This window comes from Emydura macquarii, unplaced genomic scaffold (assembly GCF_026122565.2).
Source record: "Emydura macquarii macquarii isolate MOO-44397 ecotype Brisbane River unplaced genomic scaffold, CSIRO-AGI_Emac_v2 contig_1363, whole genome shotgun sequence".
In the NCBI taxonomy this organism is placed as follows: Eukaryota; Metazoa; Chordata; order Testudines; family Chelidae; genus Emydura; species Emydura macquarii.
Window position 1 is genome coordinate 487770 of NW_027131500.1, and position 17604 is coordinate 505373.

Below are 17604 nucleotides of genomic sequence, written 5' to 3' on the forward strand. Positions count from 1 at the left end.
CAGATATCTCGTACAGAATTTAGGTTTAGTTTGTTTTAAAGTACAAAAGACCTGAATAATTAATACAATGTTACAGGGGTGACTAAGGAGCTGCTCTGCAGCTCTGAAGGGTGAGGAAAGGATTCTCCTGCTCCATTCCCCACACAGCAGTGCTCAACATGCATACTCTCGTCCTGGTTTTGAGCCCCAGGATTTGAAAATGAGCGGTGTGTATTGTGCCACTTGCTCTGCATTTAAGCTGCTTCATGACTCTGCAGAGGGGCCATGTGATCTAGCTGGTGAGGTAGTGGATTAGGAGTCAGAAAACCTGGGTTCTAGTCTCAGTTGCGCTATGTTGTGTCAGATGACCTTGGGAAAGTCACTTGTCTGTACCTCAGTTTCCAATATGTAAAATGAGAATAATATTTACCCTTATTTTAAAGGCTCTCTGAGATCTACAAGTTAAAAGTGCTATATGAGAGAAAGGTGAAAGTTGCAATAAAACAAAAAATGAACATTTAAAGAATGGAAGAAAGGAGAGGTAAATGGCAATGAAGATAAAGTTAAAATGTAAGTAACTCATATGTGAAGATAAATAAATATATGAAATGTCAATGTCCAAATGGGTTAGACACAATAAGGATTTTTTTTAAGCATAGTAGGAGCAAAACAACCCTATGTCAGAACACTGCTAGATGTAGATGTAAAGAGTACAGTTCTGATTGACAAAGGCAATTGTGTTGATATCGTTTACTTGGATTTCTCCAAGGCATTTGACTTAGTATCTCATGACATTTTGATTACAAAGCTTGCATTATATGGTATTAATAGGGCATACTCGAAATGGATTAAAACAGATTTGCTGACATCTCAAAATATAGTTGATAATGGGGAGATATTAGTGAGTGGGACCATTTCTAGATGAGTCCCCCTCAGACTGGTTCTTGGTCCACCACTATTCAGTATTTTTATCAGTGATGTAGACGATGTTGTAACATCTTTGCTGAAAAGGTTTGCAAGTGATACAGACATTGGTGTGGTAGTATAATTAGAAGGACAGGTTACCGTTACAGAATAATCTGTACTGCCTGATTAAATGGTCACACTCCAACCAAATGTGTTTTAATACAGCCAAATGAAAGATAATACTTCTGGGAACAAGTAATGCAGGGCTAGATCTCCAGGATGGGACACCTGGAGAGCAGTGACTCTGCAAAGTACTTATTGATCATCATAGAAAAATCACATCCAGATGAGTTCTTGGTGCAATGCTGTCACAAAAAGGACTAATGCAATCTTCACGTAAAGAAGGGGAACTATCAAGTAGAAGTAGGGAAGTGATCTGGCCTCTGTACACAGCATTGGTAAGATTGCTACTAGAATACCATAATCAGTTCTGGTACATTTGGGGCAGGAGCTGTCTTTTTGTTTTGTGTGGACAGCACCTAGCACAATGGGGTTCTGGTCCATGACAGGGGCTCCTAGGTGCTATGGTAAAACAAATGGAGGAAGAGGACAGTTCAAAGGAGCGCCACAAAAATAATCCAGGCCCTTGAAAAAAAGCCTTATCCCATGAAGCTTAATGAGCTCAATTTTTTCAGCTTATCAAAGAAAAGGATGAGTGATGAACTGATGACTGTGCACAGCTACTTACACATGGAAAAGATAGATGGTGGGGGAGCTTTTCAGCCTTACTGACAAAGGCAGAACACAATCCAACTGCTGTACATGAGACAACTTCAACCTTGAAATAAGATGCAATTTCTTAGCAGTGAGGGTAATTAGACTAACATCTTACCAGAGTAGGCGGTAGACTCACCAGTGCTTGGAGTCCTTAAAATGAGATTGGATAGTTTTCTAAAAAATATGCTTTAATCCAGCTTTAGGCTAGATTGTCACTGTGGGCCCTTTAGGATCAGACTCAATTTATTAATCCCCTCTTCATCCCCTTTCTTTAGGAGCCATGGGGAGAACAGAATTGCCTTCACTGCCCTCAACATGCTCATTACACTTGCAGCTCTGTATTAAGACAATGACTATAGTCAAATCTCATACTTCAGGGTTTCAGCCGGTCACCTGTAAGCATCAGGAAGGAATTTTTTCCCCACACAATGCACAGTTGGCCAGATATTTGTGAGGGATGGTGGGGTTCTCTTTCCTCTGAAGCATCAAGGATTGGCCACCGCTGGAGACAGAACACCAGACAGTATGGACCATTGCTCTGAGGCGGTACAGAAAATCCTCTCTCACTCAGATGCCTGGCTGATGTGTCTTGCACACAGGCTCAGGGTCAAACTGATCACCAGATTTGGGATCAGGAAGGAATTTTCCCCCAGGTCAGATAGGAAGGTACTTGGGCATTTTTTGCCATCCTCACCAGCACAGCATATAGACCACCAGTCAGGATCATCTGTGCGTAGCTCACCTAATCAATTCCCTGCCATTCCAGGGGCGTCGGCTATTGATAGCACTTCACTCACTTGTTCTCTACCTGTGACACACAACAGTTTAGTCTCTTGAGGACTGAAATACTTTAGTTTAACCCAAGTGTGACAGATAAGGTATCCCAAGGATACTGCAGGAAATTGCCATATTACATTAAGTTTACATATCTTTCCATTGTATTAAATGAATGGCTAATATATTATTCTGCACCTCGCTGATCAAATGACTATATTGAACAATACAGGAGACAAAAATGGATTTTGGGGATAATACAACCAAAATGGATTTCCTGGGAAATATTTAGGGGGAGGTGAATGCAAATTACTGCACCCCTACCACACCTCCATTATGCAAAAAATCCCAGCCTTTTGAAACTACATCTAAGGACAGAACAATCACCTGCTGATTCCCTGTCCTCAGAATCCCAAGATCAAAGGACCAAGCTGGGTATAGGAAAGACAAACTTATGCATGGGTTTGCTTGTTCTGAGTGAAAACTGTAATGAACTTGTAACTACAGGAAAACCCCTTGGTGGAGTGTGAAGGACTGACTCCTACCAAAGCCCCTGCTGGAGTTGGGGAGTGGAGGGCTGATCCTGGTAACCTTATTAGCATCATGTAAGTTCTATTACTGTTTTTAATATGTTTTCTCTGTAATGCTTTCACCTCAAGAAGAAATGTGCCTACTTAGAAAGAGCTGTGTGGTAACTTATAACTGCACAACATTAAACTGTTCGTAGCCTTTGGAGAAAAGCAAAGTCCAGACGCTGGCCTGTTTAGGCAGCCTGGCTTGTTGGGAATATCCCAGTGTAAGCAGGGAACTGTGCAGCCTAGAAAAACCCCCATCGGGAGGGAGAGACACAGGGCTCTGCCCAAGAACGGTGATGGCTGAAGAGCTGGGAGCCCTTGCTGGACCACGGATGAGGAATACAAGTGCAGTTGCCCTGAATTTTAACACCAAATGTTTGGGCTCATTATGGTGGTAGCTGAGTCCAATTTAATAGGCTGTGATATACAGGTGGTCAGACTGGATAATCTAATGACCGATTCTGGCCTTCGGCACAGGAATTGAAGCTGCACCTTTGTTGAATAAATAGTATCTGACTGTAAGAGTCAGTGTTAAGTGTTGTACAGGTACCTGGCATGATCACAAGAAATGGATCCTCTTTGCCTACAGTTGAAACCTCTACCCAAGTATGGACTCAGTTAACACTAGTGTCTATAAAATGTTTACTTTCAAATGCCTTGGGAGTTTTTGCTGATGAATATTGTTCTCTTCTGAAGCCATGTTCAGCAATTACACCAAATGCCACATTGCAGTTAGTAAATTCCAAGTCAATCTAATTGATTAGCAATAAACCAGGAGAAGAGTTAACACTCTCTCAGCATGAATTCTCTCTGATAAACTATATATTACAAAAAATTGTAGGGGTCTTCAATATCTTATGTCCTGGGGGGTAGCCAGGGTCAGTTCAGCTGATCAGTTTTAAATATGAATCTTTTTTTCAAGGCAGTAGCTGGTGTAGGTGAAGAGTACAAACAGGACTGAGTTCTGCATTCTGCGGCACATGGCTCCCCTTTGAAGTTCATGAAGCTGAGTCTGAGCACAGCTGAGGGTTAGATCAATAAGAGTACATGTATCATTTGCATGGGGATAATATCTGATTTTGCTGGATTATTATTGGTTGATATTCTTTTGCTGAAGAATTAGAAGTTGTTCCTATCAATTCTGAAAACTCAAGCTCTGTGTGTTCCAGTGGGGTCTTGCTACATCATTTGTTCTAAAGTTCCATTCACATTCTTCACATCACATGATCCTTTCAAGAAGAAGTGATGTTTTTTCTGGACTCCTGATGTTGGCAGGAGGACCCCATTTGACAGCCATGCAGGCCAAATATAGGCCTAGAGCTGCTCTTTGGGCATCTGTACTTTAGATTCTAATATTCATACTATAATTGAGTCTTTTACTCTGCTTATTTGCAAATAAAATAACACATTCTAGTCTTCAGCCAGCAAACATACATTATAACTTAGAATTAAACTTTGCATAACTTTAAAGGGACATGACTCTATTTGCATATTACTATACCTTGTTAGAAGTCCTGTGCCAAGCCATGGATGAAGAAATGTGTATGGAAAGGATTTTTCTATATGCTTCGAACTGCTTAGAATAACCTACCAGTAGAAGAAAAGATGAAGGGGAAATATCTCTTTAAAAGAAGAAGTTGGCAACACTAGAATATTCATTCTATTTTGTAAAAAGGAGGACACATGCAAAATATATACAAAGCTATGACGGCTCTCCCATAAACTTGGGAACTCATTTACAATCAGAGATTGCTGAGTCAACTTTACAAACCATGGAGGTACAGGAGAGGACATTAACAAGGAAATGTTTATCACATGAAAAACACACCACTTTGATACTACCCTGTAAAACCAGGAAAATGGTCCAATTGATTGTAATAGTCATTAGTAGTGACATTCCTTTTTAATATATTGCAATATCTCCCATGCCAAAGGTAAGCTGAATATTTGGACTATCATGCAACATAGGTTGTCTCTCTCATATCACTGCTAAAAGTACATTTTCCTAACAGTAATATTAAATATGAGACACAGAATATAATTATTTATGTAATACATTGAAAGCTTAGATTCTGGATAAGATGTCACTCACCGAAAAAAGATTCCAACTCTCCTTGGCAAAGTTTGTCATTTTGAAAGCTAAGTTTCAAAATTAAAACACTTTTTTCAGTTTCAGTTTTAATCTGATTGTAAATTATATCATTATATCAGAGTAAATTATACCATTTCCATCAGATAGACTATCCATACTCAAGTCCTGTAGAGAGATTTCTTTGCATGCACTTTATTACATTTTATTGTATTTATTTATCTCATCTATTTATCACTTGCTAATAAAAAAACAACTGTACATCAAAGATGATAGAACAACACTGACATTTTAAACTAGTGGATCATTAACACAGTATCTGCATTCAGAATCTGTTATGCTGATAATGCAAACTGAAGGTTCAAGGTTTTCCACAGTCCAAAACCTGGATAAACATTTCCTCTCACTTAGTCAAGAATCAAAGAAGTATTTTTAATGAATGTAAAAAGACACAGAGAAAGAAACTTTGCATTTGTCTCCAAGTTTACTACAATCCATTCAGGGCTAGACTGCGCTATTTGCATGCCACCACAGTAAAGGGCAATGGTACTCAAACGCCCGTAGTGAGAACACCAAGGCATAATCTGCCTCTGCTGCACAGGCAGTGAGTGATTTGTGTCATCCGTTATGACATGCAGCATACTCTTGAGAGGAGCATCTTGCATGCAGTCCCTGTCCGTCCATCCCCCGAGCGCCTAGAGTTATAAGGCACCTGTGTAAAGGGAAGGGCGGGGAACCACCAGGAAGTCTAAGCTCTAGACCCAACAAAAAGTTTGGTGGCGATCATCTGTGCTGCATGACCAGCCATTTTCAATCTTTACTGTGAACTCTGGAGATAAAGCAACATAAAATTTCAAATTAGGGAATAACTGTCATAAATTATATAACTTGTACAAACAAATCTATTAAACATGAGATAGGAACACTCACCTCCACAGCATCTGCATGATATAATATCACAAAAGGCAATGGTCCTATCCAAAGTTTTAGCAGTGGTCGATTCCTGAATTCTTCTAAGTGCTGTACTATTTGTTTAAAGAAATCTGCAGGGATAGGGGTGGAAAAAAAAAAAAAATCCGTTTGAATGGGCCAAAACCAGAACTTCTGTAATTAACTGATCATGAGTTCACTCAAGCGTTAGCTTTCCTCATACGATAAAGCTGATATGTTTTGCACTTTTTATTATTTTGATTATAGCAGTACTTCGGGGTCCCAGTCAAGATTGTGGCCTTAATGTGATAAGCACTGTACAGACACAGGAAACTTGCAACCTAAATAGAAAGGAACCAATATGCCCAGCTGGGTTCGCATTAGCACCAGCACATAGGGAAGGGGGAACAGGCCAAAGAGATTACATAACAGTTATTTGTAATGTGCTAGAAATGGACTTTGTGTTGTTTCGCTAGCAAGGGAATTGTGGCAGATGTATGTTAATTACACATGAAATAATTACAAAAGATAGTAAGCCCAGGAGCTATTTAGTGCTATAAAATGTGGACTTTATATTTTAGAGATTGTTCATGTGTTCTACGGCTCACAATTTGTAACATGGTTTATTAATCTCTCTTTAGAATCATATTAGGAGACGGGCTTGCAGCTCAAGGCCAGTATATACTGCTGTTGGGAATAGAGCCAAATGGAAAATTCTCTTACCTATAGTACATCTACTATAGTTCTGTTTTACCACAGAAGCATTTTGCACATACAAGACCTTACCTCGATCTATACTTTAAATGAAAATTCTACAAGTGTGAGGAGCAGGACTGGGCCTGTACATTTAGCAAAAAGCTAACACTAAACCAGCTCAGCTACCTTTTTTGATATCCAGATACAATTCACTGAGTTAGATGTTCAGTTGGTGCAAATCAACAGCACTCCATTGAAGACACTAGAGTTACACTGATTTACACCAGCTGTAGATCAGGCCTATTGTTTTTCCAACTGACAAGAAAAAAAAAAACTTCACCAACGGAAACATTAATTACAAAATTTTGCAACAAGTCTAGGATACTTTGGACATTTAATAAAATGATATTAACAGAACAATATATTTTAATTGTGTCATAATGTAAACAAGCATTTGACAAAGACTAAAATACAACCTTGAGTTGCTTTTCCAGAATTACATAGGATAAAGGAATGACTGGACATAGTAGTAGTAGTATTGTAGCAGCCAGGCACCCTAGTCATGGACCTAAACCCCATTGTGCTAGGCGCTGTACAAATACAGAATTAAAAAAGCAGTCTCTGCCCATAAGAGCCTACTATCTAAGTAAAGCCAAGGGGAGAGGTCAAGTGACATTCTAATGAGGGTATGCAACTTCCTGACAATGCAATGGTCTCTACAGACAGCCCTCTGTCACAATCATGCCTATTCTTCCAAAAATAGTTGTCTGTTTCTAAGTGTGTCCCAGAATCTGCCCTGGTGTATTTGTAGTACTGTCTTTTTATCACAACCACTGCACCCACCCTGCATCAAAGTTAAAGAAACTAACCCTTTTTCTTCTTTCCATTTCAGGTATAACTTTCCTGAAAGATCCCCTTTATTAAAAAAATTGGGGCTCAATAATACAGCACAAAAGCCCATATTTGCACAGGTACAATACACACTGAAATCACAAGCATATTGATATTTTTACTGTCTCACTGGAGAAAAACACGATAACTTCAGTGCCTTAGTAAGACTCATATCAATGTAGGTATATAGTCTTATACTAATAGAAAAATCTCAAAGTAGAAAAAGAACTAGTAACATGTCAGATTTGTCTTGAAAATTGGAAGAGCATAATGAATGGACTCATGGTGCTGCAAGTGGAACTGTTCCAGTTTTGTGTAACTACTGCATACATTTTGAAAGTTTGTTCTGAAACAATTCTTATGTAAGAGGCTTTTGAACTCTTGAAAGTTAAATACTTTAAATCCATTCGGAAATACGTGGCAAAAATAAAAAACAATTCGTTCAACTTTAATGTTACATTTGGACCATGACACAGGGGGAGCTGACAGAAACAGCTGTCTGCTGTGGAAACTATTGTTCTGGCTGCAAAAAAAGAGAAACGAAATACAAAAGCCAGGCTTTGCACTGAGCAGGAAGAAGTGCTCAATCATTTAAAGGGATAGGACCTCACAGTTAAGGGCTTATTTTCATGAAACCAGCTATAATCAAATTATAAACGCATTGGAAATAGCGAGGGAACTACCCCAGGAAACAAAGACATGTCAGAAGTTTCGGTGGCAGGTTGTGTTTGGCTGAAGTAGAGTATCGGTAATACTTCTTTTCTGTTTTGTCTCCACCTAGAAATGCAGCAGGACGCTGAGTATTAAACTCCTTTTTTGTTCTCTCATTAAAGCTCCCTCCTTATTTTACAAGGACATTAATAACCAGCGACGGGGCCAGTCCGGCTCCAAACTGGGACAAATCCGCTCCGCTCCGCTCCACCCCCCCGGACACCGCGGCTACCGCCGGAGCGGAGCGAGGGCTGCCGCGGGCAGCAGCTCCACCAGCAAGAGGGGTTTGCCTGCAGCTACCGCGCCGCGTCCGGGCTGCCGTTACCTTCCCCTTTGCGCTCGAAGAGCAGAGCATTGCCCAGCAGCGGGTAACAAGGGCTGAGCCCCGGAATCGGCTTCAGCGCCAGCCATTTCCCGATGTAATGGAGCAGCAGGCGGAGCGCGAAGGCTGCCAGCAGCGCGAAGAGCAGCGTGACGGCTCCGGCCCCCCAGTAGAGCAGCCGGTCCCCCTCCTGGGCCAGCGGCAGAGCCCCCATCGCTGCCCGAGCCCGGCCGCCGCTGCCGCTCTCCCGATTGGAAGCTTTAGAGCTGCGCGCTGGGGCCGGGCTGGGGCTGGGGCCGGGCTGGCGGAGCCGGGCTCTGCTCCGAGGCGGAGCCCAGGGGCGGACGGGAGGGGCGGAGGCCGGTCACCCGTCCCTGTCACTGGCACGCAGGATGCCCGATGCCAAAACCAGACAAAACCCGTGACCCCGCAGCACCGCCACCGCTTCTCAGCAGCTGCCGGTTTCAGCTATTGGGATGCCCCTGCCTTTAGGAGCCCAGCCCTGGGAAGCCCCAGCTGAGTCTCCCTGAGACACAGACCCGTGTGAGAGCAGAAACAAAACAGCCCCTCCCAGCACTATGTCTCCAACAGGGCCGGTCACAGCTGGCTCATCCCAGCGGGGTCCCTGTGACCCCCTCCGCCCCTCCCTGGGCTGGGATTTTGCCTCTGCCACGGGCTGGCAGCGCCTCCCCACTGAGCTAACCCCGGCTCATTTACCCCCCCGTCCCCTGATTGTGCTCCTCAGCCCCTCTCCTACCCCCACCTCCAGTGGCTCCACCCCCCAGGCCAGTAAAATCCTGTCCATCCCCGCCTCCAGTGCGCCCCTTTGCCCCCTTTTAGCCCCTCTACACAGCGGGAAACAGAGCTTGACTCCGGGTCAGGGCAGGGTGAGGGCAGCGGCTGCAACAAATGTTACTGAGCATGCTCAGTTCCTGTGCGCATGCTCAGTATTGCCTGGGTCACAAAATCTGCCAGACAGTTTTCGGCACAGCACACCACGCGCCACATAGCAGGGGAGGCACCAGAGAGGACAGTCCCAGCAGAGGCAGGGACTCCATGGAGCCCCCTCAGCTCCAGGTAGGCCACATGCCTGTAGCAAAGGGCAGCGTTTGGCCTGAGGAGTAACTACCTTAGCTTGTAATGATGACATTTGCTAATGTGCTTTCAGCAGCCATGGAGCAACAGCCCAAATTCTGAGTGTAACATCCCTGAACTTGGAGGGTCAGGTCTACCTGTAGATGTCAGTGACCCAAAGTACCCCTGCTCCTAGTTAAAGGGGTCAGATCATCTTTCACTCAGCTACTGCAGACCATAGGACACATCAGCCTCGTGGGCAACACTGAATTATGTTCAGGACACAGGCAATATTACATATGGGAGCAGAGTCAGTACGGGAGAGGGACAAACCCCAAGCACCAATTACAATCATGAGTTGACATCCTATGAGGCGGAGGGTCCCAGAGCTCAGGCTGTAGCCTGAGCCCTGAAGTCTACACAGGAATGAAACAGCCCCAAGCCTGAGCCCCCTAAGCCCAAGTCAGCTGACACAGGCCAGCCACAGGTATTTAGTTGCTGTGTAGACTTACCCTAAATTAACAGTGTCAAGAAAAGGACATGGAGATCATTACAGACAGCTCAGGGAAGACCTCTGCATCTGTGGTCGAAAGAGCAAACAAGATGTTAGGATGCATAAGAAATAGGATGGAAAGTAATACAGAAAATGTCAAAGTGGAACAAAGACGACCCAGAGAATTACAGACCAGTCAGCCTAACTTCAATTCCTGGAAAGATACTAGAACAAATGATTAAACAATTTACAAGCACCTAGAGGATAATAGGGTGACATGCAAGAGCAGAAATGGATTTGTTAAGAACAAATCATGCTAAACCCACCTAATTTTCTTCTTTGATAGGGTTACTGACCTAGTGGATGGGGGGAAGCAATAGACATGATATAGTTTGATTTTAGTACAACTTTTGACACAGTCCCACATGACAGTCTCATAAGCAAATGAATATGTAGTCTAGATGTAATTTCTATAAAATGGGTGCATAACTGTTTGAAAAACCATACACAGAGAATAGTTATCAATGGTTTGCTGTCAAACTGGGCGGTTGTGTCTAGTGGGGACCTGCTGGGATCTGTCCTTGGTCTAGTACTATTCAACATTTTCATTAATTACTTGGATAATGGAGTGGAGAGTATGCTTATAAAACTTGCAGATGACACCAAGCTGCAAGGCATTGCAACCACTTTAGAGGACAGGATAAGAATTCAAAATTACCTTGGTAAATTGGAGATTTAGTGGGAAATCACCACAATGAAATTCAATAAGACAAGGGCAAAGATGTAATAGACTTATTTTTGCACAAATATAAAATGGGGAATAACTGGCTAGCCAGTAGCACTGATAAGGAACTGGGCATTATATTGGATCACAAATTGAATGTGAGGCAACAATCTGGTGCAGTTGCAAAAAAAAAAGGCAAATATCCTAAGGAATGCTACAGGAATGTCATATATAGGACACAGGAGGTAATTGTTCTGCTCCACTCGACAACCTAGTGAGGCCTCAGCTGGAGTACTGTGTCCAGTTTTGAGCACCACATTTTAGGGAAGGTGTGGACAAACTGTAGGGAGTCTAGAGGAGAGCAACAACATATAAAATGCTATAAAAATGCCAGGCCCAGCAGGCAAGGATGGGGGAGGGCGCTTGGGACTCTAGGCTCCATCTACCAGGTGAGAGGGGGCCCCTCAGACAGAGTGACCAGATTGCAAGTCTATAAAATCAGGAAAGGTGGTGGGGGTTAATAGATGCCTATTTAAGACAAAGCCCTGAATATCAGGACTGTCCCTATAAAATTGGGCCACCTGGTTACCCTACTCAGGCATAGGTGTAGTTTGACTTCTATTTTGGGGGCACAGGCCCCACGGAGCCCAGCTCTATCCAGCAGGGCTCAGGAAGGGAACACCATCTCCTCCCCGACTCCCCTCAGCAGCCCACTCAGCCTCTCTGTGTTGCAAGCGGGGGGCACAACCAAAAATTATAACTCAAAGGGGGGAGGAGGGGGTTCAGCTTAGAAAGTTTGAAAACCATTCAGGCTGCAAGACAGGAGGTAGCTAGGGGCTTGTGCAGGCAGAGGTAGCTCATGCTGCAGGGAGAGGGGTAGGTGCGATTGCTGCTTCCCAAGGCAGGACCTCCGCTGTGGTCGCTGCTTCCCAATACCTATGCCAGCCCGGAGCTGGGTCCCCGCCCACCTAGGTGGCTCTTACTGGCTCAAAGGGGGCTGGGAGCTGAGGAGGAGTAGCAACCCCAGGCACCAACAGCAGCTGGAGAAAGGGAGATGGGGAACATTTATATGGCTCTATGGCACCAGCTGGAGAAGCAGCTGCCCCACATTGCCCGGCTCCAGCTTCCGGCCTCCCACTTGGACAAGGAAAGGCCTGGAGGGGGGGGAAGAAGGAGGGGGTGTGTGGAGCTGTCCCCAGGACTGCCCTTCTCCGTGTAAGGCACTGCAGTTTGGGGAGATGACGGCCCCCTCCCCCCAGTACTCCATAACTCCACTCATGAGCTCAGGGCTTCTGCCGCGTGGGGGACCGTCAGGGCTCAAAGCTTCAGCTGCAGGCTCTGCAGCCCCCCAGTTGAGAACCGCTGGAGTAGATGACCTCTCAAGATCCCTTCCAGCCTTACATTTCTGTGATTTTATAATGCCATAATATAAACAGATGGTGTAGCCCCATCTGGAATGCTGTGGACAGTACTGGTCTCTCCATCTCAAAAAGGATATTGCACAATTAGAAGGAGATAGGAGGAGATGAATACAAGGCAATACAACAAAAGCACATGAAATAATTAATGGTCTTGTGAAGATAGATCAGAAGCTTCTGGTCTACTTGCCTCAAAGGAACATTCAATGACATTAAAATATAGCAAAGTCAAACTGATAAAAGGAAAAAATGTCACACAACATGGAACTAGACTGTGGAACTACTTGCTACTGGAAGTCATTGAGGCCAAGAACTTAGCAAAAAGGGAATGGATATTTATAACAACTCTGGAAACTCTTGATATCAATCGCAACAATTTTGGAAGAGATTTTAAACCTCATGTTTCAAAGCCTTGAGTCAATCTCTATTAGAGCCCAGAATGAGACCAAATGTGAGAAACAGATTATCTCACCACCTGCAGGGCTCTCACACCTTCTTCTGAAACATGTAGTACTGGCGACTGTTGGGGGTAGCATACTGGTCTAGATGGACCTCAGCTCTGATCCATTATGGCAAGTCCCATGTTCTTAGCTGAACCAGATGTGTTGGGGCTTGATACATGAATCACTTGGTGAAATTCTATGGCCAAAATCAGTTCTTCTCAACCTTTTCAGGCTGGCAACCCCTTATTTGAAGTAAAAAATGTTCACAACTCCATTATATTTACGATAACAGAGTAAAAAAATTATAGATGGTAAAAATCATAACCCTATATAACATATTAGGGTGTATGATTTAAGAGGTGGACATAGAATACTTGATAAGGGTAAGGGGGTGTAAGAAGGGGAAGAGATTTTCTTTACTATAAAAGTGTAATAACATTTTCAATGCCTTATGACCAGATTGCCTTTTATGATCCTCAAGAGGGGGTCACAACCACTGGTTGAGAAAACGCTAGACTATGTTACGTAGGAAGTCAGATTAGATCATCATAATGACCTCTTGTAGATTTAAAAATCTAAAATTCAAAGTTATTGATTTTCTTTCTACTCTTAGTCTAGTCCTTGTTGTTGAGGTACACAGCTTCTGGCATAGCCAAGTAACCTAATATTTTAGTACACCAGGTAGCCTGTGAAGCCAACTCTGCTATATTTCCTCCATGATGAAAACATCTCTCTTTCCATCCAAACCCTCCTGTTTTTCTGACATCTCCTTGTGGATGCTGATGCCCAGTGGCAATTTAACTTCAACATGGCAAAAATTGGGCTTACAATCTTCACTCACAAATTTTCCCCTCTCCTTAATTTTTCTATGATGCTAGATCACACTACCAACCTCCCACTCAATCAGTCCCACAATCCGGATGTCATTTTTGACAGGACCCTTTCTCTAGGCTAGGGTATCTCCAAGCATCGCCACTTCTATCTGCATAATATTTCAAAGTTTTAGCTTTTTTTCCAATTTCTCCAGATTGCCAAGGCTCTTGTTCAGGCCTTCATCATCTCATGTTTTCACTACTATAATCTCCTCTTCTCTGGCTTTGAAACAAGACAGATTGCCTTCCCAAATCCATTCAAAAATGTTCCAGCTAGGATCATCTTCCTAGCTCACTGCACTCAGAACTTCTGGGCTACCATTGACAGTTCTAAAATTTTTTATTCTATTCTATTCTATTCTAAAGGTACTTCAGTACCCCGCTGCATGATCCTATTGCCATCTTTGGCAATCACCCTGCCTGCAGCTTGCTGAAGGTCTCACATCAAGTCAGTGGTACAGCTGACGTGGTCCAGGAATACAATTCAAGAAATACGGGTTCTAGTCACAGCCGTGCCACTGACTTGTCTTACAACCCTTGGCAAAGCACATATCCTTTCTGCGCCTCCAGGATGTAAGAATACCAGTGAAGGAAGAGGGATACTATTTGGGACGGATACTTAGCTAGAAGGATTAGAAACAAAAAAAACAAAAATGAGATTCAGCTTGGTAATAGGTATGTTGATGCCACAATAAACCCAGATTATGTCTGAATATTAAACTGCAGTTTGCAGCTGACACCTAACTTTCTTGATCCCCATAACTCCATTTCAAGGGCAATCACAGTAGTTATCTTCCTCCCTACTTAATTTTTTAACCTCTATAACAATTTATAGAACGTAAGGGGAAACGGAACAAAAACAGGAATAAGTCTGTTATAAAACTATTGGCCACATATGTATAAGAGACACAGGAGATTAGGCAACTAGATATGAACTCTATGAACCACAGTCATAGTGAATATTTTGTAGATATATGCAAATGCGTCCCAATTTTATTAAACAGAAGCAGCAATTTGTGACTTTCAGGTATTTTATCATCCAGCCCTCACTCGGTATGGAGCCCAAAAAGTAGCCTCCAGATAATTTTCCAAGTAGGAACCTTTACTAGATCCTCTCCTTTATAAAAGACCGTCTCCTCCACCACTTTAGAGTCTCACTGCCCCTCACAAGTACAATCTTCACGTGTGGTTTCCTATTTTTGAACTCACAGCAAGCCAGATTTCATCACCCCTCAAGTCTCATTTGTTTTGGTCTGTGTCTATTCTCTACATTAACTGGAAACAGTTACCAAGCCTCCTTAAAGAAACTACCTAGAATATTATTTCTCCTTTTCCTCAGAATACTTGTGAGGATACTTAACCAAGTTCTACAATACCTATACTGGGACTCTCCTATATCACACTGACACAGAAGCTCCTTGAATAAAAGGCCCCTGTAAGGGTTCACCACTGCCTCCCCTCTGCTTTGGCCACCCTCTGTCACAAATGACTCCAAGACCCTCTTGTTCAGCAATCTAGTGCAGTTTATTTACCGTGTGCAGTCCCACCACCTTAACAACACATACAGTTTGGCTAGCTGCCTTAGGAGTTTCTACAGCCAAGCAGGTAGAGCCTCTGCTCCCCTTCCACTCCCTGGCTTCTCCTTCCTCTGACTTCCTTCACTTGGGGCTGTTTATAGCCCCTGGTTAACTGGGCACACAGCTGTTTCCCTTACCACTTCCCTTCCCCCCACCCATCCCTTCCCACAGGGGCTCAAGGTTAGTCCCCACCCTCTTGCGGGTACCCATGGCTTTGGGCTTCCCATACCCACCAAATGGGGCCTGGCTCCCTCCTGTTAGGGGTTGCATTCAGGGGAGCTCTGTGGGCCCCTTTACCGAGGGGTTGGGCTGGGCATCCTCCCTGTACATTTTTCCATCCTGTTTCCCCCCTTGTCCCCAAGCTCCTGGGGGCACTTTGGTCCCTGACTTGGGTCTTGTCTAGGGCGTTTTCTCCACACTTCCTCTCCCCTGGGGACACTTTTTCTTCTGCTCCTTGGTCTTGTTGTCTAAGGTGTTCTTGACCAGGGATTCCAGCCCCAGGGGTTTCTATCCTCTTCTCTCGGGAACCTCATGGTTTTCCCCCATGGGATTCCTTCCCCTACCCTTTTTCCCTCTTGGGGAGGGGTTCCAACCCATGCCTATCACTACTGGGTAAAACAGCCCCTCCACTACCCCGACCCATTTCCACTGAAACCTGCCCTGGACCTCCAGGGGCACCTGGGCAATAGGGCACTGTCTCCTATTCCCGTGGATACACTCAAGGTCCAACTTTTCTCCTGGAATTATCCAGTGAGGCTTCACCAGCCTCTTCTGGACAAGAGTGTCGGAGGCAGTGTTCACCAGACCCCTCTGGGGTTTCCTCCCGACCTTTATGGGAATCATGGACAGTTTCTGCACCCCCCACCTTCAATAGTAGTCAACCCACAAAACTCTGCCCAGCCATACTCCATGTGTGGGCAATCTCCTTTTTTTTAATGTCCTGGTTGGCCACATTGCCAGCATACAAATCAGTCGGGCCCCAGAGGGAGCTCCTTGGCTGTCCGTCCTTCTGCTTTCTGGCCCCTTTCCAGGCAGGGGTTCTCTAGGCTTTCCACTGGACCCCAAGTCCTTATATGGCCACCCCTCCTTTCTGATAGTCTGCCTCCGTGTGTTCCTCGGTTAACTTCACCGCAGCCTCCACTGTGCTCAGCTAATGCCACCAAACCCAGACCCGTATGTTGTCAGGTAGACTATGTAAGAACTGTTCAAGGATGAGCAGGTCTAGAATCTTCCCCACAGTCTGGGTGTCAGGCCTCAGCCATCGGGTGACCCAGTCCATCAACCATTGGGCAAATGCCCAGGGTTGCAAAACCCCCGTCCACCTTGCCGAATGGTACTTCTGGCGGTACTTCTCTGAAGACAGCTCCTCCCAGTGCAGGATGGCTGACTTCACCATCTCATAATTCCTGGCCTGCTCCTCACTCAAGGCCATATATGCTACTTGAGCTTCACCCACCAGGTAGGGAGCAAGCCGAAGGGCCCAGCTTGCCCTATCCCATCTGGCCCACATGGCTACTCGTTCAAACATGCTGAGGAACACATCCGGGTCATCCGTAGGGCCCATCTTGCACAGACCTAAGCCCGGCATCATCCCCCACTGTGAGACTCACCAATTTTTGCAGCTGCTGCTGCTGCTGTACACTGGCCTGTTCCCATATAAAGTCCTGCAGACCTTTTTGCTGCTCTGCCTGCCAAGTATGCAAGGCCTGTTGCTCCACCCGCTGAGGTTGCTGAAAAGCTTGCATGGCCTTCTGCATCTCTTCCTGCTGCTTTACCAGCCATTGCAGAGTCTCCTCCATCTCCAGGCCACCAACTCTTGTGCTGGCTCAGCAAGTCCTGGACAAGCCCCCAAGGTTTTCCGCTGTTGCCCATCTGCTTCAGCCACCCTCTCTGTCACTAATGACTCTGAGATCCTCTTGTTCAGCAATCCAGTGCAGTTTATTTACAGTGCTACCACCTTCTTAATACATACAGTTTGACTAGTTGCTTTTAAACATTTCAGCAGGCAGCACTTCTACTCCCCTGGCTTCTTCCTCCTCTCACTTTCTTCCCCTGGGCCTGTTTATAGCCCCTGGTTAATTGGGCACACAGCTGTTTCCCTTGTCCCATTCAGGTGCAGGTGTCTCTAGCCAGCTCCAATTTACCTCCCTCAGCTGGGGCTGGCATGACAGAGGACTGGCTAAGGGATTATTGCCCAGCACTCTGTTACAGTCCCTCAATCTTTGCGAACAACTCTCATCCCAGACCTGACAAATCCTACACCAAACACATCTTACAGGATATTTATCCATAAAAAGTAAAATGTAAGGTATCTACAGAAAGCTCATAATGTCTCAAGATTAATAATCATTGT

The 17604-nt window shown here is 44.5% G+C and overlaps 1 protein-coding gene across 2 annotated transcripts in view; it reads right to left on the reverse strand.

Annotated features, from left to right (window-relative positions):
- LOC137155396 (cytochrome P450 4V2-like) overlaps positions 1-17604 on the reverse strand; it is a 30588-nt gene extending 12984 nt beyond the window's left edge. The window contains exons 1-3 of one of the 2 annotated variants that reach the window (XM_067551595.1): positions 16862-17604; positions 6031-6143; positions 4513-4598 (exon numbers count right to left, since the gene is read on the reverse strand). In XM_067551595.1, coding sequence (XP_067407696.1) covers positions 4513-4598; positions 6031-6143; positions 16862-17123 — 461 coding nt within the window. In that variant the 5' untranslated portion in view covers positions 17124-17604. Of the gene's footprint in view, positions 1-4512; positions 4599-6030; positions 6144-8653; positions 9136-16861 lie in introns of those variants that run through there. The other variant, XM_067551596.1, reaches the window with a different exon arrangement.